The sequence below is a fragment of the Dioscorea cayenensis genome, unplaced genomic scaffold (assembly GCF_009730915.1).
Source record: "Dioscorea cayenensis subsp. rotundata cultivar TDr96_F1 unplaced genomic scaffold, TDr96_F1_v2_PseudoChromosome.rev07_lg8_w22 25.fasta BLBR01002168.1, whole genome shotgun sequence".
Classification (NCBI taxonomy): Eukaryota; Viridiplantae; Streptophyta; class Magnoliopsida; order Dioscoreales; family Dioscoreaceae; genus Dioscorea; species Dioscorea cayenensis.
The window spans coordinates 30492-54846 of NW_024088559.1; the positions used below are offsets into that span (position 1 = coordinate 30492).

A 24355-nucleotide genomic window follows, 5' to 3' on the forward strand; every position below is an offset into this window, starting at 1 on the left:
GTAACCTTTTCGCAATTTATTCTTGAAGCCATGTAGGGCCCTTGAATCATGATGGTAGAGGCTGCTACTTGCATCAACATCTTGATGTCACATGATATGTTAATGACTTCAAAATCCACTTCACTATAATGTCAAAGACTCGGTTTGTATAGAAACCAAGGATGAGTTCACAGACATTAGCATTGGCGTTTTTACAGGGGTTTCCCAAATGTCGGTTCTTTTACCCCGAACTTAAGGTAAGAATTTCCTGTGGAAATGCAAGGTTACTGGTGCAAATTCATCAAATTTGGAATATTTTATAAGTTGAAATGACTAAAAACAAACTCACTGATATCATTTTTAAATGGGAACCAAACACTTGGTGGGCTCAGTTCAACCTAAAACAGAAACTATTCACCTTGATTTTACAAGAGGCAAGCATCAATCATACAATTACTTAATAAGATCACAGTGCTCAAAGTTTTTATGCCAGCCCTTCAATTCTACCACTCAAAACTCTAAACCATCTCATGCCAGAGACGTGCCTCCAAGATTAAGACTTTTTTTGCTTCAATCTGTACCCTACAAAAACAATAATAATAGAAGCAACGGATTAATAGATTACACACACACACAAACAAGAGACTGGTCAAAAGTGTTTGCCGTTGATGTTCTCTCACATGTTTCAAGCATGTTCATTGTTGCACATATAAATTGCATTATAAACATCATGCATTTAGCTAGTATTCATGCATTTTTCCTAGTTTTTATGGTCATATCCCTTTCTCCTTGTACAATCTACTTTTTCTAGTTGTTTTCATTGTAGGAAGCTGGAATTGGCTGAGAAACCTGGAGACTGGGAAGAAACACAGCCTATCTGTGGTCTGCGAGTACCTGTGGTCCATAAAGTGACTGGGGCCCAGCTTTTACCTTTTGGCTATAAAAAGGACCATAAAGGGGCTCTAAGTAGAGGGGAAAAGATCAGGAAAAGGGGCTGGCGGCTGGAAAGGGAAGAAGGAAGATCTGAAGACCTGGAGAGGGTTGAAGAAGGAAGGAGAGCTGGAAATTGAAGATCAAACCTTGTAGACATCATAGGGAGTTCTCTCAGCTTGTTGTGTTGCTTTCTGCAGACTTTCTTCTCTTTCTATCTTTTTCTTTGTAACTAAGATGGTGTGTGAGTAGAACTTTTCTTAGGTTTGGGATTAACCCAAGGTGTTTTGTGTATGATGTGTTGACACTTTTGTATGGATCTTTTATGCTTAATGGTAGATTTCTTGAGCTGATTTCTGATTTGAGTACACAGCTTGTGATTGTGAAAGCATTGCTTGCTATCTTAGAGATCTAGGTTGGCTGAGAAGTTAACTTGGGTCTTGGAACCTCTTTAATCACCCTGAATATACCGAAAGGTAATTCTTGAGGGTCTTTGCCTTAATCACTGTACTTAATCAGGTTTTGAAGAGGTTTATCTACCACGAAAGTAGGAGGTAGCCTAATCAAGATCTAACTTGTTATCTCTTGAAAGAGAGTGACAAGTAGTTTAGGATTAATGCCCTTCAAGAGATCTACCCAATTATAACCTAGATCCAACACATCGTTCATATTATACCTTGTGGTGAGTTCCCAAACCTAAGTTTATATTAGCCTGAAGTACGATCCGCAGCCCTGTGTCCCTTCAGCCCTGATTGTGTTTCATTCCCTGCTTCTTGTTATTCCTAAATCCTATCTTTTTAATTGTCTAGATAACCTCTTGTTGCAATAGGTTGGTAATTACACTTGGTCCTCGTGGGATCGATACTTATTTACTACTTGGCAAAAACCGTGCGCTTGCGGTTGTGCAACATTCATATATATTGTTAGAAAATAAATAAATAAATAATCAAAATGAAAACAATAAATGAAGCTTAACATATAGCAGCTCTCACATTTTACATCGTACTGGGACATGGTGATGGACCATTCTTGTCTTGTTAACATCTTGAATTTTGATACACATCAGATTGAACACTGTAAAACCCAAAACCACATCATAATTTAGAATTAACATGATGAATACCTTAAGTAGCAGAGTTTCTTACTGAAAAAACTTGCTCTCAAATTAATTTATGATGTAGATGATTAACAGCGTCATTGTCCAGCATATACCTGTCCATTACAGTTTAACTCTACATTCCTTCAAATCAAGAGAAAGCGAACTACCTTGCCATCATCAAGTCAGCATGAGAATTTCTTTTCAAACACAACTGAATTCCCTGAGTTGCCTTGACCTATGAAGTCTTCTTTTTCCCTTTTTTCTTCTTCTGAGCTACTCGGGGACCGCACTTAAACACAGCTAGAACTTCAATGCTGCAAACATGTTTCATCAAATTAAATTTTCAGCAAGGCATTATATTCTTTGTTTAATGCTGCATAATATGCTAGAACATCAAGTCGAGTGGACTTATTGCAAGACTCCTAATTTCATAGAAAATAATACAAACTTCAGATCTAAGGAAACAATCCAATTGAAATTGTGTTCTCTTAGCTCCCTGTTCTCAGAACAGCCAACTGAATATAAATACTACTGAAAGGATGCCATAGCTAAATAAGATGCAAAAAAGTACACTCAATGGATAAAAAAAATTCACACACATGGTTCAATATAAAATCATTTGAATTTATGTAGCACAGATAACTTGAAGTTAGTCAGGCAATTCAGAGGCATGCCTATTTTCACAGTTGATCAGTTGATGTTTTAGTCAAAAGCAAGTTTTTCTCTTCAGTGAAACACTTGGGTGACTTATTTACAAAGGTTCATGCAGTGATGCAGGAAAGCCTAGAAATGTTCATCATATGCAAGACCATCTGAATGGGAAGTTGAAGACTACTTGCCTTTTATCTGTAAACAAATTTGAAAAGCATGTCAGCCAATTAGAAAAATTTACCTGTCTGTGCCCGGGAAAAAATTGAAAGCATGGGCTTTCTCTAAATGCCAAGACTTATCAGCCAACAAAGATTTGCAGTCCTGTTAAACGCTCACTCTTGTTAGAGATTAATGAAAAAAAAATGAAAAACATAAATTGATCTAAAATATTACTACGGAAAAATTGAAATAAAAATGAGCAAATAAGTTGGCATAAAGATATTGAAATTTGCTTTTGTACTTATTTAAAAACCATGACTTCAAGTTAATCCAAGTCATTATGAGTTTTGACTGATTACTGCTAATTTGAACAAATATGTTTACATCCAAGTTGAATTATTCTGTTTAGTGGCTAATTCTAACTAATAACTATTAATTTTTAATAATAATTAATGATTTCATTAATTAAATTTCGCAAAAACAATTAACCTAGGATAACCCAGGTTATGCCAAGTTATTACCCAATCAAATGAGGCTTTGAAATAATCACAAGTCTAGCAAGAGGTGAAGTGGCATCCGAGAATTTTCTGATCAGACAAATATTTTCCAGAAAACAACATATATATTATGATATCTATAACATGTTATTAAGAATACATGAAACTTTTACCTCTTTGAAGCTTTCCCATCCACAGCTTATATAGATAAGTGTTTGAGGCCATGTTTCACTTCTATCACAGGCTGTTTTGCTGTCCATTTGAACTGCAGCTTTCCTTGCTCTTAAAATCCATGGCCTCTTTTCTTCTTTCACCTTCAGAACAGAACTGGTTCAAAGCAAAGACCCAAGTAATACAAATTCATTCAGAAGTCAATCCAAAGCAGAAAATAACATCAGATGCAGGGGGATCAAACTAACAACCGTGTCTAAAACCTTCATACAAAGGCAATTTTTCGAAAATAGTGGACGATGATCATTTTTAAAAATAATGAGAAACAAACCAGAGGCCTTTACCTTTGAGCTGACTTAGAAGTTTTCCCACTGAAACATGCGGCAGCCTTTAATGCAGCAACAAGAGAGGGGTCCAAACCTTTTCTCGGAGGATCAACAACAACAACATCTGATCCCTCCAGCCAATGAAGGGGTTCCTGTGATGATAATGAACATTTAAAAACATTTTAATGGTTCACCATTTTGTGGAAAAGCTATACCCTACCCACAATGAGAGTTTTCCAAAAAACTTGAGAATTGAGTTCATACAATTGATGCATCTGTGTTATGCCAACTGATGCTACCATCCACACTCTTCAGTAAACGGCTCAATGACTTCTCAAAAGATTGTTTAGATTCTTTATTGATCTCAACACATTTGACTGACCTGCAAGAGAGAAATCAGAGCTATACACTAATGTTTATTGGCACAATACCTTTCAGATACAAAATGGTTATATGACAAGAAAATCCTTAGCACTTGCCTGCATTTCCTTATTGAAGCTATAGATAATCCAATAATACCAGCCCCAGCATATAAATCAGTAACAGATGACCCATAGGGAACATACTTTTGCAATTTTCTCAGTAAGGAATCAAAAGCCTGCAATTGACATCATAAATTCAACGAGGCAATGGAGTCATATTCAGGCAACGAAATTTATTGAACCACATGGCAGAATGGAGCTAGTTGTGCACTATCTTTGTTGCGCTAATCTAGAACTCCAGATTGATGATTGAAACTTCAACAAAGTTGTGTTCAATTATAACTAGTGATGCTTGCAATTGCAAAAAGTATTTAATAAGAGTAATGCAGTAACTGACTATTCACCAAGGCTGTAATTACACTTTGACAGGTTACATTGCTTAAATCATAATGTTTATATAGGGGTACGCTGGTATAGTCACCAAATATAGACCACACATAGAAGATCTGAAGAATATAATTTCACAGTATAAATGGACTGACAGTGAAGTAGTATACCAAGAGTTCTTTCGTCACATGATGGATAAGTAGAAGATAGGCTAGAACAGGTTAGTATCTGACACTCATGCATGGCTTGATGCTTAAATGTGTATATCAAAGTATAAATGTGTTTCCCTGTTACCTTCTCCATTCATCATTATCCTGACAATAGATAAGCAACTGAAAATCACTGTTACCTGTGTATTTGCCTGACCAAAACTTGATGGGTCCAAGGAGATATCAACCCCACCAACATGTTCCCAGAAATCCCTTTCCCCCAAAAAATGTCTCCACCTATTTCCAAAAATTATCTGCTTGCAGGCAGGATCTTTTAGATGATGCACAAAAATTAATTGCAATGGACCAACATATACATCAGTCTCTTTCATGAAAAGAAAATTTCTCTGAAAAATCAATAGCATGAAAAAGGTACAGTACAAATCCTTTAATTGGATTACTCATAATAGATGATCACCATTTGAAAAGAAGGTTATGCTATGACAAGCACAAGTACCAGGCAAATTCCACAGTTGTTTTTATTAACTGGCAAGTAACTCCATATTGCAATTTCATCATAACCACTCTTTCAGGTATGACTGTATGAGAGCATTGCTTACAGTTAAATAGTTCAAATTCACAACAACAAAAAAAAAAGAAGATTTGCTTTCCTCTTTATTTTGTAAACCAACTTTATTTTGGACAAATACTTGCTGTTGGGATTATCTTTTAACTGTCTTCATATCAGAAAACTGAAAATCCTATTCAAATTATTTAAGACTTCCATAACTACTACAACATTACACTTCACGGGATTTTCACATATGATCCCAAGAAATAATAATGTGTATATGAAATTTGAATTTTTCTAATACAATTGATGTTACAGCCCATTTTTTTCCCATCTACTATTCATAACCAAACCTCATTTATGCTTATAAAGGATCTCTTGATGAAATGTGGAGTGGGCAAAACAAGCTTTAATCTCTGAAAGACCTGTCTATAGGATTTAAAAGACAAACTATCTAAATAAAACCCAATATCAAAGATAAGAATCAACGAAGAGGCGCAATCTTCTCTAAATAGTTTAAAGAGCAACACCAAAATAACAAAAGAAAAAAATGTGGAAAATATAGTACAAAAAAAATCATAGAAATAATAGAAACCAAACAACTACTTCATTCATTAATCATCAAATCTAAACTTCCTTCTTACAACAGTAATTCATCTGTTTATAAACCTAAGATAAATACAAAGCATAACTCCTAACATAGAACACCATAATTGTAGTAAGACATCATGTCTTAATGTAAATAAAAACTAACCTAAAATCATGATCTCCAACATATTTAACACTAACCTCATAAGCAATCTCCCTGATTGGTGAGGAAGATCCCATTTCCTATTTAGGCCTCTTTCTCTGCAAGTAACCTTTTTGAATTTAAGATAATCATATTGCTCCAAATAAGATTTAGCAATATCTTCATTACTGAAAAGGTTCTTTTAGGGGTATAGTCTGGTATTTTTGGAATTTGCTCACTTTTCAATTTATTACGCTAATAAAGCCTCATGCGGAAGCCTTTATCTGCTATACAGGCAAATTTGGAACTTTTAGGAGGATGTTAACAAATGCAATAACGGGCCCGTTAAATGAAAATTTTCTAGAGGACTAAATTGTAGATTTTTCAGGGACTAAAGTGTTCTAATAGGCAGACTCTTCCTAATTTACCCTAGAACTGATTAAAGCAAAATTCTCCATAAACAAATTAGATGATGTGGAAAAGGGCTTAATATATACTGTAAAAACATGATAAGTCAGCATTGTACATAAAAGAAAATTTCATGATCAAGCTAATTCAGTTAGACAAATAGAGCATAAATTCAGCAGAAAGCCTTAACAAATAAAAAAGTTGCTACCTACCAAAGTAGCACATCCAAAAAGAAACATTGCAGGAATTAAAATAAAACTTGTACATTAATCTTACATTAGTGCTTGAGGTCTGAAAGTTAACCCATATGGAATGGATTAAATGAGCGTTGCTGTTTGGTCCACCATTTTTCCACAAGAACTGCAAAGCAGAAAGGCCACATATCAAAGGGATCTTTTAAATTTACGCAACTACCATTTTGTGCAAAATGACGTCTGCCCAACTAAGTTTGGTCATAACTTACTTCCATCAAGGAATTCAACTTCTCAGCATTCTGTGATTGTTCATTTCTAGAATTCCAAACCAATGAAACTTGCACTTTCCCTGTAAAAGAAGAGTATGAATTTTTCTAGCAGCTAAGAAATTACTAGCATTCATATCAACCAGTATCATATGGAGAAGGGGTGAGAGCAACAACAACACCACCATACTGGCATTTCTTAACCTTTTAGATACCGTTCTGCTAAAGGGAGAGATGTGTTACGTGTGGTAACAGCCATCTGCAAACACCACATAACGAAAAGACAATGAGACAAACAACATTCTAGCTATTAACTTGGATATGAAGCTATCAACTACACCATAAATTATTGATACCAATACAAACATAAAGCATTGATGTATGCTCTTTACATTGAAATCCACTTTCCAAGCTTTAAAAAGGTAAATTTGTCACTATGACAATATACATCTTAGACCTGCGATTTTGGAAGAGGTTCCCCTGAACAGAACAACATTCCTATACTCAACATCACACACACACACACACAAATAAAAAGAGGAGTTAAGTTTAATCCTGCTGAAAGATATTGAGCCAGCTGACTAGAGATAACTCACCGAGGCAAATCTATCTTCAACTCACCCTTATTCTTGTAATAAGAACTTAACCAAATATATGGTTCACATATAGAAGGGTCCTATGCGTTCTAGATGCATTGAACTAACCAAACATAACTGACAAATGAAGTCTTACAAGCCAACTTTATCATGTTAACTGATGCAAAATATCAGCTGTATTAGCCACTATTACTATATATAGTGGGTATCAGAATTACACCTTGTAAACCTGAACCAAAATGATAAGAACTAAGAATACAGCCATCAGAGGTTCATGGATGAAGCTGGAAAGCATGTGAGGTTAGAGAGACAAAAAATTGCACAAACAAAATACCAAATATTTACAGTATTTTCAGATGAAATTTTTCCTGTGGTTCTGATCATGAATTCTTCGTGCAAACTAACCTTAAATTAGTGGAAATAAAATGGATTCAGATCAAGAACAATTTGGTGTGCATCACATAGTTATGATCATAGAACAAAAGCCTAGTATCTTGCTATTGCAACCAAATTAAAAAGGACAGTTCATCTAAATCCAATAGTCAAGGATCATGTGCCAATAGCCATAGCATTAGGGTACAAAAAATGATGAAGAATTTATGGTTAAGTGTTTAAGAATAGATCTTTTCCCAATATTTGTAATTATGTTTTCTGCATGTAAAAGTAACTCTCCAATTAATTAAGATGAAATTGAAACAAAAGCTTGGGTCAAGAATAAATTTTAGTTGCACAGCAGAATGAACTCAAAGGTCATAGTAAAGCATTGCATATGCTTACAAGAGTTGAAGTTTGGAAGAAGTTCATTTAGCTAATGACCAAGGAAAGGTGGGACAACATAAATCAACAGACAATAAGAATTTAAAATAGTTTAAGTAATCTTTATGGCACAATTTTTCACCCTTGAGGCAGTTGTATTTTGCATGCATAATTGACTTGGGGTTTGAGATGGTCTTGATCCAAATCAAGCATGATCAATTTTAGGTACCCATCACATATTTGTTCTCATAAAACAAAATAAGGAATGACAAAGCGAAAGGGAATTGCAAAAATTCTATGTTCCCAGTACTCTATATAGGGGACCCGTTTTGCAATTTAAAAAACCAGCCCTAAAGAAATAAACCAAATTTCACTACAAGGCAGTACAATATATACCCTCCCATTCTTTTATTGTATGTATAGGTGGTTTTCAATTTGACAACTAAGTTAGATGGTCAGTGGTTGCTATATTTCATTATCTGTTTGAAGTGCTATTAAGGAAGTGTGCAGTGAATACAGACACATTTTAGAATCTTTTTACATCCTCCACACCTTGTACCATTAATTATGTGAGAGTAGTTACAATGCATTTCCCTTATAAGACTCTTTAAAATCCAAGAAAATTCACATAAGCTACATTTTTATTTCCCCCATTAAACATTTCCTTCAAGAAACAAGGTTTAAAATCTGAATATATGAAGCATCAAAGGGGAAGCAAAGCACATATGCATTTCTCCCAATACCATTTTTAATAATATAAAATGCAGATCTTTGGCCTTTCATTTTTATACTTGTAATCCTTCCTTTCACTCCATATTCAAATGAACAAGGGAAACACTGCAAAGCATAGCTAGAACACAGATTGTTCTTCATAGGCTTCAAACAACCAAATCAAACTAATAAGGAAAAGCGCATTGTAACCAAATAATTTTTTGTGCCAAAATATTTGAGTTGTGACAAGCTTCATAGAGTACAAAGAGTTGGCATGAAAATCAAATCATGATCAACAAATGTTTAACATGCTTCACTTAGAGTTTGTCTAAATGGTTGGTTCAATTTGTTCAAGTAAAAGAGGAAATTTCGATGTTACCACATCATTAGAACAATATAAAAGTGTTAATACCATGATGTGTGTGTGTGTGTGTGTGTGTGTGTGTGTGTCTATCATAGAAAAATATGATGTCAGTTCTTGACAATGGTAACAAAACTCAATGATTTGGGCAATGCCTGATTACCATTGATCTTAGACTAACGAAGCTAAGAAGTTTTACACCCGAAGAAGGCACTAACCTGCGCATATCGCAGTTCACCAAATCCTGAATCTTCATCATATGGCTGAATATTCAAAGTCGTAATACCTAACTAAATAAAGAGAATATGTGAGTTTCAAAGAAGAAACTTGTCACACAGAATAACTAAAAAAGGGGTTTAGAACTTGCCTTGTTTTAAGAGATTAACTGCTGCATTGATATTTGGATGATGGGCTGCAAAGAAAACCCGAATAACTTATGCCATAAAAAGAAAATTTATAAGATCAGCTATTTTTCATAAATTTTGATGCCCTTCAACAAAACAACCCTTAACACTAAAGATGGAAACAAGTACTCAGACAAACTGATTTACTGAATAAAAGATAATGTTAACAACATGACTTTCCTGTGAACTTCAACCACAGACAGATACAAGTAGATAGTCTTGACATGATCTTGGGCAATTTCATTAATCCCGATAATGTTAACCATTTATGTCCAAAAGTGCCATATTTAACAAGAAAGCCAGAGGACAATGCTCATCATTAGATTTTCAGTTGCCATGCTTGAAAGATTAAACCATTTTGCTTTATCATAGAAAACCACCCATAAAAATGATTCCAACTCTAGGGCATATTTTGTTTCAAACAAGCACTTGCATATTTATTTGCCAATCAACCATTAAAAAAAGGCATTATCTTGCTGACCTTTGCAGAGGGGAATATCTACCACATTATGAGAGCCCTCTTGATAGAGCCCAATGAGCGGACTATCCGGCGAGCCTCGGACGGCGAGCTTAGCACGGCATCGCCATCCCCACAGACGACCGTTCTCGAAGCTGAAATCCTGCACACCGTGCTCCTCGAAGAAACTGTTCACTTCTTGCAGTACCGAAGGCCGATCCAGAGCAAATTCATGCGAGCAACCCGAGCACCTAGAAAAGTTCGCCATGAAAAAGCAAGACAAATTTTTAGCAAAAAATAAAAATAAAAAGGATTCAGCAATTCCCATACGATTGGAAATGCTCGCACTGAAGCGCGGCGTTGCCAGAGGAGGAAGTTCCTTGAAGGAGGGATTTTTGGTTAGGGTTGGTACGTGAGAGCGGAGGCGGTGGACGACGGCGGGATGCGACGCCGGCCGTGATCAGTGAAGGGAGACGGAGAGAGAGTGCCATTCGGGTACACCGCGCGCGCGCGATCGAGCGAGAGATGCCAGAATTATGAAGATAATTTTTCCAATGTGGCAAAGAATAAGATTGGGTTGTTATCGGGTCGGATCTTTTTTTAGATCCGATAGTTCCCTACATACAACGGTGTGGGGAATGAGTAGTGTACACTGTATAGGAGATACAAGTGTCTTTTAACTCAACCACTATACCCAATATTTTTTTTTATTCTTGGTATTTTGTGGCAACACCACAAGTTGTCGCGACATGCTTTACTTGAGTGAACCATGACATTAAAAAATTATATCAGTTGATTATCAAATGACCTCATATCTAGGTACAAAATGATTGTTACAAGGAAGTCCTAATTATAACGGTGTCATGGAAACTGGACACAGAATCCAGTGTTCATTTGTAATATGCTGCGTTTAAGCACCATCCAGCTCAGGTGTGTAAAGAGGTAAGATCAAAACTCTTTCGGTATTTATAATAAAATAAACTAAAAAAAAAAAGAAATTAAAAGAGCGAAGATCATCTTGAAAGCTTCCTAGCCACTCATGATGATGTACCACTGTGAAAAGCCTGAGTTGATTTCTTCGTCTTTCCAGGGCGCAAGCTGAGTATCAGGCTGCAAAAAGATGAGAGACACTTAGCCTTAAGCACATCGCCAGACTAAGATCTCCAGTACAAACATGATTTCTTAGTAATACTTGATTAAACTTTAGACTTTATGAATGAAAACTATGAGCCTGAATACTCACCGAACAATGTTACACAAATATGCTACAGCATTTTGCATTGGTTTAGACACAACAGAACAATCAATTCATTACAGATTTATTGTTTAGGAAGCAAGTGATATGTACTACATTTGAGATGCATGATACAACAAAACTGGCAATTGAGCCCACCAAAGGATGGTACTAAAGTTCCAACAAATTCGCAAGCAATCGCAAATGAGTCAAAAGTCACATCTTTCTTGACAGGCTCTTCCTTCTCAGACAAGGGTAATTCAATATGGCAGGGGGATGACATATAAGCTGTCATAACAAAGTTCAGTCATTATATATCCTATAAATGCATCAGCGAAGCAAAAAATCATGCATCAATGCCAAACTTACAATTAATTCTGCCATGAGCCCTACATGTTCGGCCCCTCTGCTTCTGGGCTGATTCACGTGGATGTGGGATATGTTACATATGTATAGGGTGTCCACATCCAAACCTGTCACCTGCCATTTAACATAATGCAAAATGATTATATAATGCAGAAAGAGATAAAGACAGGACTTTCTACATCTGGTTACTTTCAGCATTTTTGAGTAAATATAAGATGAACCTGGTAGATTTTACAGGCCAGCACCGCAGTCCATTTGGATGATGATTTTTAGCCAGAGCAGTACAACCCACGCCTCTGCAATACCTAGTGGAGGAAACTGCTTGTTCGTAAGCTATCACATCATCAAAATACCTTTTAGCTTTCAAAAGAGGCAGCTTCCCTATTACAACAGCTCTACCCCGGGTGTTCTATTGAAGAGAAGCAGCATACAGGCAACATGGGATAGACATGGTAAGACAATATCATATTTTGATAAAATAAAAGAACAAATACAGACCCATACAAAACCTAAACTCATTCATAATGTAAATGAAGTTTACTAATTGTGGCTAGTCAAATTAGTACCCACAGTATTATGCTCGAATGGCTTATTTCCACAAGGCCACAAAAACATGTCAATATTTTGTACAATAAAGAGGATATGATTTATTAAATGAACACAAAATCAAAATCTGTCACCACTCTTATGTGTAGGGCACAAGCATTTGGAGGAGGTTTTATTCAAATAAATACCTTGGAGAGTATATTAGTAGGGACACATCAAAACCTTATTATAAAAATGTACCATCATTTACTGAACCTTCAATCATTGAAAAGAACAAAGGTTCACCCAATAACAATGTACATGATTTTCCTGAAGCTTACGAGAGGCCTATCGATAAATACAACAGGCCACTGCTTTTTTCCAGGTTTAAAAAAAAAAAAAAATCACTCAAACTGAGATTGTTTTATTGTATCATCATTTACTGAACCTTTTACCATAATCGAAAGAGGTTCACCCAATAACAATGAACCTGATATTCCTGGAGCTTACGAGAGGCCTATCGATAAATACAACAGGCCACTGCTTTTTTCCAGATATTATAAAAAAAAAAATCCTCAAACTGAGATTGTCTTATTGTATCATCATTTACTGAACCTTTTACCATTGAGATAATCGAAAGAGGTTCACCCAATAACAATGAACCTGATATTCCTGGACCTTACGAGAGGCCAATCGATAAATACAACAGGCCACTGCTTTTTCCAGGTTAAAAAAACATTTCTCAAACCAAAAATTATATTTATCTATCATCATTTACCAAGCTGTTTACCGTTGAGATAATCAATAGTGGTTCACCCACTAACAATGCACATAATTTCCCCAGAGATTCGGAGAGAGCTACTGGAAAATGCAATAGAACCCTGCTTTTTTCCAGGGTAAAGCAAAGTGTGTTCTCAAGCATCATGCCCTATCTGACACAGAATGGTAGTGCAACTAAGAGCAGAGGAAAAAATATATCTGGTTCCCTTAGGCAGTCAATGCTTCATTAAATGAAAATTGCAAAATTATTCACATATCTTTCCCTTGTTAGGGTGCTAACAAAAAATCATGGATACCTATACCCTGTAAAAATTGGAAAAAGAGTCCCTGTGATCTACAATAGAGCTCTACTGCTCTAACAGAGAAAAGAATGCCAGACAGTGTTGTACCATGCTGCAGGAAAAATGCACTGGACAATGCACGTAAACAAAATACTAGAAAATCCAAATTTTACTTTTATGTTTCATCATTTACTGAACCTTTTATCATTGTGAAATCGACATAGGTTCACCCAATAACAATGCACATGATTTTCCTGGAGTTTATGAGAGACCAATTGACAAACACAATTGAACCCTGCTTTTTCCAGGTAAATGAAAAAAATATTATAAACTCATTTTATCCATATGCATCATTGCACCACTGTTACCGAACCTCTTATCATCACCAAAGTCTTGAAAGGTTCACCAAATCATAATGACATCAATCTCCCTGAATCATCAGACAACCATTGATGGAAACAACAGACCAATAATTTTTTTATATATATATTTAGGTTAAAAAATCCATATATATTAACATTCAGTTCCACCCATGCCAAAATGGGCTGATTTAATTTTCATTGATAATTAATGACACGTAAAGCATGAAGAGCGAGAACAAAATCATACTATTTCAATCTTCTGTCTGGCTGAAACCTAAACTAACAAATCTAGTTTTACAAAGGCTAGTACAATAACATCTGAATGAGAAAAAAAAAGCAAAACAAGAACATACCTTGAAGTGAGCCCTGAGACCACGGCCCATGGCTTTCGAGGCTGCAAATTCGTGAACCAAAACTCAGAATCATCAAAACCACAAAAAAAAAAGAAAAAGAAAAAGAAATCATAAACGCTTCATCATCGGAGGCCACATGGCGGGGTTTCGATCCGAAAACAAAGACAATAAAAACCCATAGATCTAGAAAGCAGAAGCAGGAAGAGAATGGAGAGCTTACAGTTGGTGGGATTCTCGGATTCCCTCAAGCACTTCACCTGCAGAGGTAGAGGAATTCACGACATCGAACACTGGAAATCGGACAAACGATGCACAAAAACGGAGAAGGAGGAGGAGGAGAGAACCATGGCGGCTGCTAGGCGAACTGCGGCGACGCAGATTGGAGCTCCACCGCTTGCGAAAAGGGAATACGCAGAGGTTTATATAGAAAGGAAGACCCAGAGAAACCCTAGCTCATTGTTGAATAGCGCTCTAATTTAAAAAACCAGAATAATAATATAATAATTTTTCAAACTTTAGCCACGTTTTTTTTTAACTCAACACCAAATTACCAGTACTTTTATTTTCACAAAATTTAAATTGTTTAAATAAATATATTTAATAGAATAAAATCTATTTGGAACGTGTTTTCCTCGTCATTTATCTCAATTAATTTAAAACTTGCTTAATATTTTGGAATGTGTTTGAATTTTTTTTTTGGAGAAAACTTTTATCTGACATTGATCAAAATTTGATTTCATTATATCAATTAAAATATTTCTTTTTTAATAAATGTTGATTGTTGATTTATAGCAATCAACATTTATAGTAAAATAGCTTGACCAAAAGCAAAGGTGAAAATTTACAACTTGAGCAGCATAATAATAATAGCTCATGTGTGCAGTAAAACCTCACAAGTCCTAATTTTTTTTTTTTTTAAACTTCATGTTTTGATTTTTATAAGCCTCACGATCTTAGCATCAATTTATCATCTTTTATGCATCAAACAGTACCTGCGCACATGGTCATTATATAACATTATATAGAATGTACAATCATCCAAATGAGCCTTCTTCATTTCCCAGCAGATAGCATGAAAATGAAAAACTAATTCAAATATATCACATAAATACATTCATGTGATTTAGGATTCTAAGTCAAGAGCAAACTTGGTAAGTTAAGTCTCAACATAGAACCTAAGCAAATGGTGCGAGATTTAGCTCATTCTTAAGACAGGAAACACAGTAAGTATAGTTTCTTAACTACTTGCTCCAAGATTCACATAAAATGATGGTAGCCCTAAATTTGGTATCCTTCCCCATGAAAAGTGTGGTTGGCCTACAGTATAGTTACTGATCACTCCAAATAATGGCCAAGGAAATATCAGATACAGGATACATAGTCCAAAGATGTAGACCCATAAGCTTATTGCCACTGATTTCATGCAGGATTTAGACCATTTCCCAAAGTAGTATTCTGAACTTGAGTGCCCAGCAACAAAGTTAGAGATAACCTAGCCAACATCACCTTAAGATCTCCTCGCCTGCAAAAGACATCATGAAAGCAGAATTTAAGTTTAGCAATACTCAATAAATTGTTCATAGCAAAACAACTAGTAACAACAATAATTATAGTGAATAGTGCAGACATTGAAATTTATCATAGTGAAAAAACTGGTCCTCTGGAATGTGCTCACAGCCATGGAGAGAAGAGTTGATCCTCAATTATGGAAACTTTCATTTTTCTTGGTTCAAATACTTCCATAAAATAGGATTCAAGGTCCTACCTTTCAAACAGTCAGTCTTCCAGTTTAAATTTGATATCTGATCCTCAGAAATCCTATGGCTAACACCATTTAAAAGGATTTGTATCATAGTAGATAAAAAAAAAGGGAAGAAAATCAATCCAGATGCTGACATCACCAGTTACACACTAAGACTTTTGGAAAAGAGACAGTTTTACACCCTTATCAAGAAGCAAGACTAGCAAGAGTCGAGAGAGACATGAAGTGAATCCACACAGGCAGTACATGGACAACAAAAACACACAGCTTTAATAATTGAGAAAAAAGAGAAAAATTAACCTCCATTCATTAAGGTCGTCAGGTCATATAGTTTACAAAGGTTTGCTAATAGGAATGTAATGATGGGATTAAGAATGTGTTGATTCAATACAATAGCTTTATTGACCAGCTACCAAGAGAATATTAAACTGAAATGGCATGACAAATAAAAGGGTTAACAAATGACCTTACAATAGGCAGAAATAATTTAGTTATCACATCATACCCTAATTTTTTTTTTTAAATAAAAAAGGCCCGAAGTCAGAATCATGAAATGCAGGATTCTTTTAAGAGCCAAAACAAATGAAGCTTCAACTCATAAGTTAGCATTATGAATTATTTCTTATCATATGGTCATGAAAGACAAATGGTTCTAATACTTGTGATAATATACAAAATAGTTTGAAATTGAAAAAAAAAAAAATTACAAAAGTACACTCAGAATGAAAATGGTAAAATGTGAATATACGTACTCTAGAAGAAACCTTCTCTTTCCAAACAAGTCGCAATGTCCCATGTACATCATCAAACAGGATGCTTGAATTTTGAAACACTTAGTAAAATTGTGAACAGCTATGTCACTTATAAGAATGTGTCTAGCAAATAAATTATAGGATATACTTTCCCTAGAACTCCAAGGAAAAGTAAATGCCCCTTAAAATTACTTCTTAATTATTTGAATTAGTTAGTTAGAGATATCAAAGTAGGGGCAAAGGTAGAAAAAATAAATAAATAAATATTTACATAAACCACATCAAATAGTTTCCTTGTGAACCATCAAATCTTTGTGATGAAGTCAATCTAGGAAAACCATAAACTTTAAGCTATGAATCAAAGAAATTAGAAATATCAAAACATTAGTCCTACCAATTTAAGACTCTAACAGTACCTGGTTGTCTTACAAAGTAACAGAGAAGCATCGAGTTCATGTGCTACCAGGAGCATCATTTCCACCGGCTGGTTTACGATTTAAATACCGGATAACAGCATCTTCCACCCTGGAATATACAGAAGATGATAATGCTTACCATTCCAATGTTTATAAAGTGATAAATTCGTATAACAAGGAATAAACTTATACCATGGTTGGTTGTAGAAGTCTGAACGGCGTTCCTTTTCTGCATTACGACCTGCATCCCCAGCTACAAGTTTTAAGTCCCGACTTTGTGAAGCAATCAAAGCATTTATAAACTCAACCGGAGACTGGCTGAACCCAAGGAAGAATGCTCTTCTCCTACGATGCTCGTGAATTTTCTTAATTGATGCACAAATAACTTCATCGCATGCCTCAATCTCTTTATGCTTCTCAGAGTTTGTAAGAAATGCTGACATCTCCTTCTGCAATGGAAAAGGCACATCCACCAAGACATCATAGCATGCATTGCCCACAGGACCATTTCCTGAAAGTCTGATTTTATGATCAAACTGTATTGGTTGTGGCGGAAACAAATGTTGGGAAATTTTCTGTGACACTAAAGAGAACTTCAATTTATCCTCTCCAAAAACCTTCTTCAGTGGGGGATCACATATAAAGAAAGATGGGTCACTTGGATTCTGCAACTTCCTCGCTTTCACATACTGCCATATCCCAGCTATAATCCTGGCACGGGTGTCAACTTCAATACCAAGAACTTCCATCAAAGGTGGTGAAAGCCTAAACTTCTCAGGATTATAATTCATGTCTAACCGAATACTGACAGTGAACTCTTTATCCCCCTTTCTTTTAACCTCAAATCCTTCATGAGATGCAGGAGATCTAGCATGTTCCCAAATAATTGTTGGGTTATCTGGATACAGTGTTGGGTCCAACGCAATGGTGATTCTTTTGAAGAAAGACGAGAACTTGGGATACATTGGGTTCGGTTTCGGTAGCCCACTCACAGGATCAGGATCAACTCCATCCTCCAATATCCTTCCCACAATTTTCAGTGACCAAGTTGGGGGTTCAGTATTCTTATTCTCCGGTGTTCTTGGTGTCTGGTTAGCAAATGTATTGAAAACATAAATCCGGAGGGTTCTCTGCAGAGTCGGAGGACTTTTGAGGGATTCCTGGATGTCAACCTTCTTGCGGGTAAGAGCCGCATCTACACGAGCCTCAAACTCAAGCAACTGCGTATACAGTGCAGACTCAGGGAGAAGAGCTGCCACCCGATCGGGTAGCTGTTTCTCTGGGAGCTTGCGCTTCTTGCGCCGTGCAGCAGGAGTGAGCTCCCCGGTCTTGAAGGCTTGCATGTTGATAGGGAGTGCGGCAGGAGCAGGGGGGCGTGCAGGGGGCTTCTGAGGGGGGCGTTTAGGAATGCCAGACATGCCAGGGGCGGAAAGAGAAGGATTTGGGGATTGAGAGGGGATGTGGAGCTGGAACGGGGAGTGATGCTGCGACTGGGGGTGCATTGGGGGTGGGGTTTGAAATAGAGCTTGGAATGGAGAGGAAGATGCCATCGGGGACTGGGTTTGAGGGTTGACAGGGCCCGGCATCATGCCACCGCCCATCGGACGGGGTTGATTGGTGTTGTTGGACGCCATGAAAAGCAAAATCCAACCAGAGAAGGACGATCAAAAGAACCCTAAAAAACGTTAATTTTATAAAAACAGAGGAAGCCCTACTTCCTTGATTTTCAAATCAAACATTTCAAGAAAAAAACTCCTGGATTGTTTGTTTCCAGCTTCCCAAACGAATCAAAGCCTTTTCAACCCAAAATTTCTGCGTCAAACCCTATGTTCATCCCAGAAATTCAGATAAACACTGACCTTCGGAGAAGATGAGGCGAGATCCGAAGGGAGGATGAAATTCCTGCTGCTCAAGCATCAAAGAAACCAGCGATTCGAGGACCCAAAAGAAAGAAAGCTTCAAGAAACGAGGTCGTCGACGGGAAGTCGGAGTTCTGATCAAAACCCTAGAAAACCCTGGCTTCGATCGAAGCAGGTGATCCGCTTTATCGGGTTGGGATGTTCATTTAGATCTGTTGAAGCTCTGAGTGTCGATCACGAGGCAGCGCTAATTTTGAGGAACCAGAAGGTTAAAATACTCAATTGGTCCTAGAATTTTTAAATCATATCCAAACTTTTATTTTAAATTTTTAATCCTTAAATCCAGGAAAAATGACATTTTACTCCCTAAAGCATATGATAATGTTAATTTTAATCCTTAAAACAATTAAATATACTTAATTTTTAATAATTAATTCACATAACTACTATATTTATTTCAGTTTTTAAAAAACAAAAAGATACTCATTTTGATCATTACATTTATGCCTATATTTAATAAAAAAATTTATTGACAGTAATCTAATATTCATCTTTATGCATGAATTATTTATTAACTTATTTATTTTTATTAATATGCTATCTCTATCTTTAGTGGATTTACGTCATACAATTTTGTTAAATCTAGCAATCGGCCAATCACTTTTATAAGTTTACTGCCGCATTGTGGATGAGGTAGCAAAAAATTATTACAACTTCAACATTTTTTCCTATTAAAACTTCATATAGCAAGTGATAGGACATATGATGTCAAATTTTTATAATAATAATAATAATAATAATAACATATTTATTTATTTAATAATAGATGATAAGTGCGGTTAAAACGATATAATAAATAATACATAAACTGTGTATAGTATAATGCCATATGCATAGGGTTTCAAATATATTGATCCATTGCCAAATGCTCTACTATTATCTCAAGCAAATGTTGACCAAAATAATAATAATAATAATAATAATAATATTAAGTATTGTATTGAATGTTTTATAAATAATTAGTACAAAATAAATATTAAAGTTAAATAATTGGATAAATATATATATATATGCATAAGATGATAATTTGATGACTATGGTCGTTATAAACAATATCAAAACATAATTTATGCATAATATTTATAAAAATAAATATACAGTATTATTAAATAAAATGATGATCTAATAAATATAATTAAATGTCTCTTTTCTTTAGAAAAGTAATATAAGGACGTATTTAAATTATCTTCTTTTTTGTGTGTGTGTGTGTGTGTGTGTGTTATAAAGTTAAAACAAAAATTGTTTTCTCTAGTTCTCGGCAGTCGGCAGGGCAAACAAGAGAGCGTATGCCACTGCTCTCTCCCGGCACCATCACCATCACCATCGGCCGATGAGCACATCCGCATGAGATGGCCAGGATTGATACCCTTGTTCCTCCCCAAACCCCCCTCACTCCTCCGATCCATCCCTCTCTCCGACCCCTACCTCTCCTCTCTCTCCCCTCACCTCTCCCCCTCCTCCATCTCCTCCGCCCTCAACCTCCTCCCCTTCCCCTCCGCCTTCCGCCTCTTCCTCTGGACCTCCTTCCATCGCCATCTCCGCTCCTTCGACTCCCACAACATCATCATTTCCACTCTCGTTTCTTCACCTGACGACTCCTTCCCCTCCGCTTGGCAAGTTCTATCCGACTTCCACTCCTCCGGAAATCCCGTCCACCCTGCCGCCTTTACCGTCCTCATCTCCGCCTACTCTGCTGCTGGCCTTCCGGAGAAGGCTGTGGAGACCTTCTCTAGGATGCAGGATTTTGGCTCCCGCCCCAACACCTTCACTTACAATACTTTGTTGAGGGTTTTGATTGAGAAAGATGTCATCTTGCTCGCCATGGCTGTTTATAATCTCATGCTCAAGTCTGATTGCCGCCCGAATAGTGCTTCTTATGGGATTTTGATTGATGGTCTTTGTAAGGCTGGGAAGAATGAGGATGCGTTGAAGTTGTTTGATGAAATGCTTCAGCGATGTGTGCCACCCAATGCGGTTATTTATACTGTGTTTTTGACTTCCTTGTGTGGTGCTGGCAAGATTGAGGATGCAATGCGGCTGCTTGGGACCATGAAGGAGAAGAATTGCCCACCGGATGATGCAGTGTACAATGCGATGTTGAGTGGGTTCTGTAAGGCGGGTAGGATTGATGAGGCGTTTGAGAATTTGAAGGCTTTTCAGGGGGATGGTTTTGTTCTTGGATTGAGTGGATATAGTTGTTTGATCGATGGCTTGTTCCGGGCTGAGAGGTTTGAGGACGCATGCAGTTACTACAAGGAGATGTTGACGAAAAGTTTGGTGCCGGATTGTGTGTTGTATACAATCATGATAAGAGGGTACTTGGAGGCTGGGAGGGTTGATGAAGCTTTCAGTTTTCTCGGTGAGATGACTGACAAGGGTGTAGTTCCAGATACCTTTTGTTATAATACTTTGATCAAAGGTCTTTGTGATTCTGGCCATTTGAATAGAGCTCGTTCTCTGAGGTTGGAGATTTCAAAACATAATTGCTTTCCTGACTCAGCCACTTACACCATTATGATTTGTGGATTGTGCAAGGAAGGGATGATTCATGAGGCTCAAGAGATTTTTGATGAGATGGGGAAGCATGGGTGTGCCCCAACAGTCATGACTTTCAATGCGCTCATCAATGGGCTTTGCAAAGCTGGCCAGCTCAAAAAAGCTAACTATCTGTTTCATAAGATGGAGATGGGGAGAAATCCTTCCCTGTTTCTTCGGCTATCTCAAGGTACAAATCGTGTCCATGACAGTCATAGTCTCCGGAAATTGGTTGAAGATTTGTGCGAGTCTGGTCTTGTACTAAAGGCATATAAGCTTCTCCGTGATATCATAGATAGTGGAGTTGTACCTGATGTTGTCACATACAACATACTGATTAATGGCTTTTGTAAAGAAGGGGACCTCAATGGAGCTCTGAATCTCTTCAAGCGGCTTCAGCTTGAGGGGCACATGCCTGATGATGTTACATACAGCACACTTATTGATGGGCTACTAAAAGTTCGTCGGAAAGAGGATTCCTCATTGATTTATCAGCATATGTTGAGGAACGGATATGCCACTAGTTTGTCAATATGCGCTACCCATATGAGAACTATGTGTCGGGAGAAGAGAGTTTCACAAGCTGTGAACTTCTGGCTGGACCACCTCTTGCAAGATAGTGCCCTTTCTGATGAAAAGGAAACCATTAAACTTGTGCAAAAACAATTCGAGCAGGAATATCTAGAAGAAGCGATTAGAACCCTAATTGAGATGGATCAAAGGCGGAACGCTGTCAATTCATTTCCATACACAATTTGGCTCATTGGATACTGTCAAGCTCAAGCTATTGATAAAGCTCTCAAAATCTTCTCCCTTCTTGTTGAGTATAAAATTGATGTTACTCCCCCTAGTTGTGTACTCCTTATCAATGGCCTTTGTCGGAAGGGGAAACTGGGGTCAGCTTTAAATGTCATGCTTTATTCATTGGGTAAAGGTTACTTATTCATGCAGCCTGTTGGGAACCGGCTTCTTAAGAGACTCTGCATTTATAATAAGAAGAGAGCTGCATGTGAGCTTGCAAAGAGAATGCATCTTACAGGATATGACATGGATCTGTATCTTCGAGACACTACCAAAGCTCTGCTGTATAATTAACACACTGGTACAAATTCTATTTGGCTCTTGCACCAACATGAAATGGGTGAGCAAGCGAGACTCTAAGGTAGGATACGCAAAAGGTTTGCCATGATTAGGTTTGTCTTTTTTCCCCCTTGTAGTGTATCGGTTTCATTGGATGCTTTGTTTTGTTTCCATAAACCTGCATCCTAGTTTTGTAACAATAATGAACAAAAAAAAAAATGGTCCAAATTTGGATTCACTCAGACACACTGGATTATAAGTTTTTTGGTAGGAGTTTTAGGGCATTGTCAATAAATTAAATGGTGTGTTTTGATTTAATTGAATTGATTAGAGTTCGTATGTAGTTTTGTTCTAACTATCTATTCTATGTTGCATATTATAGTTAACTTATAGTATGAGAAGAATCAAACTCACAAAACAACAATGAGTTTGTTTACATAAGCAGCAAGCAAGAAGAATTTATAATGTGTTAGTACTTCTGCCTTTGTGGCATCTTTTTTTATCTTATATCTGTGGTGGAGGAAGAGGCACAAAAATGGTGTGTCTATCATGCATTACTCATTTTGGTTGCTTCGTGGAGTTAGCATATGATTAGTGATTGTTGATGGTCATGTGTGAATGTTTGGTTGGAGATGGTGGGAATTTTCTCCTAGTTGGGGGAGTGGAAGACACCGCATTAGAGCTCAGACTGCCATTGTAATTCTTGATCATGCTCTTCGTTGATTTAGTTCATCAATTGTTATCTTTGATGTTCTTTTGGTTCTTTTCTGTTTTTCTTTTTCAAGATTTAACAATGACCTAGTTCATCATGAATTAACTATTCTCATAATGCTAGACAGTTTAAACTTAAGATATATTGGCCAATGTTTTATTTTGTCTTTTTAGCTTTTTTTTTTCTTTCAACATATAACAAGGATGCAGTCAATTCATCATGAAGTATAAGTATCTGCAGAAAAAAAAGTAAAAAGGGGAATAAATTTCTAGAAGGTGAGATCAATGCTATGATCAAGCTGTCTCCTTGGTATTATTGATTAAATGTTTTTTATTTTCTTTTTACTTCTCAACAATGTATTGATTTGTTTCTTGACTAAAGTTTAATGGCTCAGGATGTCACCATTACTGCAGAACACAAAGGTTAAAGGATCTCTTGCTGCTTGTGTTATTCATGGAATTGAGATATCTGTTGAATTTAAACTAGTTAAAGATCATCCAATGGATCCTCATGAACAAGATCATCAGGTTTAATGTCCACAACCTGATATTGAATCTTAAACGTTAGCCCTTTAATTTATTACTTTTCTTTGTCCTTAATTAGTTTGTTTTCAGATTTTTATCAGTGATATTCAAAATACCATCCTAATTTTTAGGCTGGACAAGCTTTCGAGGAAAGGCTCTCTTTTCTTCTGTGCTTGGAAGAGAAAGCTCACATTCTGAGAGCAAAAGCTGTTGAAAAAAATCTTTGAAGGTGTGTGTGTGTGTTTATATTCTCATGTATGATTTGTTGTTTCTCTTGTTAGGAAGTGCTACTGTATTTGAAAATGAGGTTAAGTTAATCACCAAGCTGGCAAGCTCCACCATAGAAATCTAGTGGAGAGTGAAGAAGATGGAATTGTATTTATAGATGCTTTTTATTTTTTGCTTTTTATTACACTGTGTATGTTAATTAATTCTTCCTTGAAACTTGTTGCTAATGTGGCAACACCGTAATGTTAATTGATTCTTTGTAGATAGAGTCTTGATATTTTCTGTTATATATTTTCATACAT

At 36.5% G+C, this 24355-nt stretch overlaps 4 protein-coding genes and 5 non-coding genes across 13 annotated transcripts; 1 reads left to right on the forward strand and 8 right to left on the reverse strand.

Moving 5' to 3' along the window:
- Positions 1 to 65: 65 nt before the first annotated feature.
- Positions 66 to 10765, reverse strand: LOC120257505 (uncharacterized RNA methyltransferase pc1998). 3 transcript variants are annotated; one of them, XR_005535702.1, is made up of 16 exons: positions 10555 to 10765; positions 10249 to 10475; positions 9731 to 9775; positions 9582 to 9649; positions 7144 to 7198; positions 6943 to 7022; positions 6756 to 6839; positions 4971 to 5084; positions 4292 to 4410; positions 4077 to 4194; positions 3831 to 3964; positions 3489 to 3642; positions 2901 to 2980; positions 2176 to 2322; positions 1902 to 1983; positions 66 to 561 (listed from the first exon to the last, which is right to left on the reverse strand). XR_005535702.1 is itself a non-coding variant. In XM_039264961.1 (14 exons), the coding sequence occupies exons 1-14, from the start codon at positions 10713 to 10715 to the stop codon at positions 2244 to 2246; spliced, it is 1518 nt and encodes a 505-aa protein (XP_039120895.1). In that variant the 5' UTR covers positions 10716 to 10765; the 3' UTR covers positions 2055 to 2243. The 3 variants fall into 3 exon arrangements, 1 of the variants encoding a protein (XP_039120895.1); XR_005535701.1 differs by having other exon boundaries at positions 2122 to 2322; XM_039264961.1 differs by lacking the exons at positions 66 to 561; positions 1902 to 1983 and having other exon boundaries at positions 2055 to 2322.
- A 651-nt stretch (positions 10766 to 11416) lies between these two features.
- LOC120257524 (60S ribosomal protein L17-like) lies at positions 11417 to 14571 on the reverse strand. 3 transcript variants are annotated; one of them, XR_005535705.1, is made up of 6 exons: positions 14470 to 14571; positions 14346 to 14382; positions 14126 to 14166; positions 12046 to 12129; positions 11828 to 11938; positions 11417 to 11746 (listed from the first exon to the last, which is right to left on the reverse strand). XR_005535705.1 is itself a non-coding variant. In XM_039264989.1 (6 exons), the coding sequence occupies exons 1-5, from the start codon at positions 14470 to 14472 to the stop codon at positions 11935 to 11937; spliced, it is 273 nt and encodes a 90-aa protein (XP_039120923.1). In that variant the 5' UTR covers positions 14473 to 14571; the 3' UTR covers positions 11417 to 11746; positions 11828 to 11934. The 3 variants fall into 3 exon arrangements, 1 of the variants encoding a protein (XP_039120923.1); XR_005535706.1 differs by having other exon boundaries at positions 12046 to 12142; XM_039264989.1 differs by having other exon boundaries at positions 12046 to 12233.
- On the reverse strand, positions 12603 to 12730 carry LOC120257529. The gene has a single exon (XR_005535708.1). It is a non-coding gene; the product is annotated as a small nucleolar RNA snoR74 (small nucleolar RNA).
- LOC120257531 lies at positions 12775 to 12899 on the reverse strand. The gene has a single exon (XR_005535710.1). It is a non-coding gene; the product is annotated as a small nucleolar RNA snoR74 (small nucleolar RNA).
- On the reverse strand, positions 12942 to 13072 carry LOC120257532. Its single transcript, XR_005535711.1, has one exon. It is a non-coding gene; the product is annotated as a small nucleolar RNA snoR74 (small nucleolar RNA).
- Positions 13110 to 13240, reverse strand: LOC120257533. The gene has a single exon (XR_005535712.1). It is a non-coding gene; the product is annotated as a small nucleolar RNA snoR74 (small nucleolar RNA).
- LOC120257530 lies at positions 13586 to 13715 on the reverse strand. The gene has a single exon (XR_005535709.1). It is a non-coding gene; the product is annotated as a small nucleolar RNA snoR74 (small nucleolar RNA).
- A 585-nt stretch (positions 14572 to 15156) lies between the features above and the next one.
- LOC120257503 (SWI/SNF complex component SNF12 homolog) lies at positions 15157 to 19151 on the reverse strand. The gene is made up of 3 exons (XM_039264958.1): positions 17248 to 19151; positions 17056 to 17164; positions 15157 to 15647 (listed from the first exon to the last, which is right to left on the reverse strand). Exons 1-2 carry the CDS (start codon positions 18687 to 18689, stop codon positions 17092 to 17094), a joined length of 1515 nt encoding a protein of 504 aa, XP_039120892.1. The 5' UTR covers positions 18690 to 19151; the 3' UTR covers positions 15157 to 15647; positions 17056 to 17091.
- A 1055-nt stretch (positions 19152 to 20206) lies between these two features.
- LOC120257509 (pentatricopeptide repeat-containing protein At1g79540) lies at positions 20207 to 24330 on the forward strand. Its single transcript, XM_039264964.1, has 3 exons — positions 20207 to 22702; positions 23696 to 23828; positions 23957 to 24330. Exon 1 carries the CDS (start codon positions 20319 to 20321, stop codon positions 22602 to 22604), a length of 2286 nt encoding a protein of 761 aa, XP_039120898.1. The 5' UTR covers positions 20207 to 20318; the 3' UTR covers positions 22605 to 22702; positions 23696 to 23828; positions 23957 to 24330.
- Positions 24331 to 24355: the final 25 nt, after the last annotated feature.

What these genes read in the sequence shown, in the direction of transcription:
- LOC120257505 (XM_039264961.1), bottom strand. Translation starts at nt 10,715, where the DNA reads ATGGCACTCTCTCTCCGTCTCCCTTCACTGATCACGGCCGGCGTCGCA. An exon ending in AGCAGAACGGTATCTAAAAG is followed by an intron (nt 7,023 to 7,143) that starts GTTAAGAAATGC and finishes CTTCTTTTACAG; the next exon opens with GGAAAGTGCAAGTTTCATTG. An exon ending in ATAACACAGATGCATCAATT is followed by an intron (nt 3,965 to 4,076) that starts GTATGAACTCAA and finishes TTATCATCACAG; the next exon opens with GAACCCCTTCATTGGCTGGA.
- LOC120257524 (XM_039264989.1), bottom strand. An exon ending in ATCCGAGAATCCCACCAACT is followed by an intron (nt 14,167 to 14,345) that starts GTAAGCTCTCCA and finishes ACGAATTTGCAG; the next exon opens with CCTCGAAAGCCATGGGCCGT. An exon ending in GTCTCAGGGCTCACTTCAAG is followed by an intron (nt 12,234 to 14,125) that starts GTATGTTCTTGT and finishes TCTCTTCAATAG; the next exon opens with AACACCCGGGGTAGAGCTGT.
- LOC120257503 (XM_039264958.1), bottom strand. Translation starts at nt 18,689, where the DNA reads ATGGCGTCCAACAACACCAATCAACCCCGTCCGATGGGCGGTGGCATG. An exon ending in GACTTCTACAACCAACCATG is followed by an intron (nt 17,165 to 17,247) that starts GTATAAGTTTAT and finishes TGTATATTCCAG; the next exon opens with GGTGGAAGATGCTGTTATCC.
- LOC120257509 (XM_039264964.1), top strand. Translation starts at nt 20,319, where the DNA reads ATGAGATGGCCAGGATTGATACCCTTGTTCCTCCCCAAACCCCCCTCA.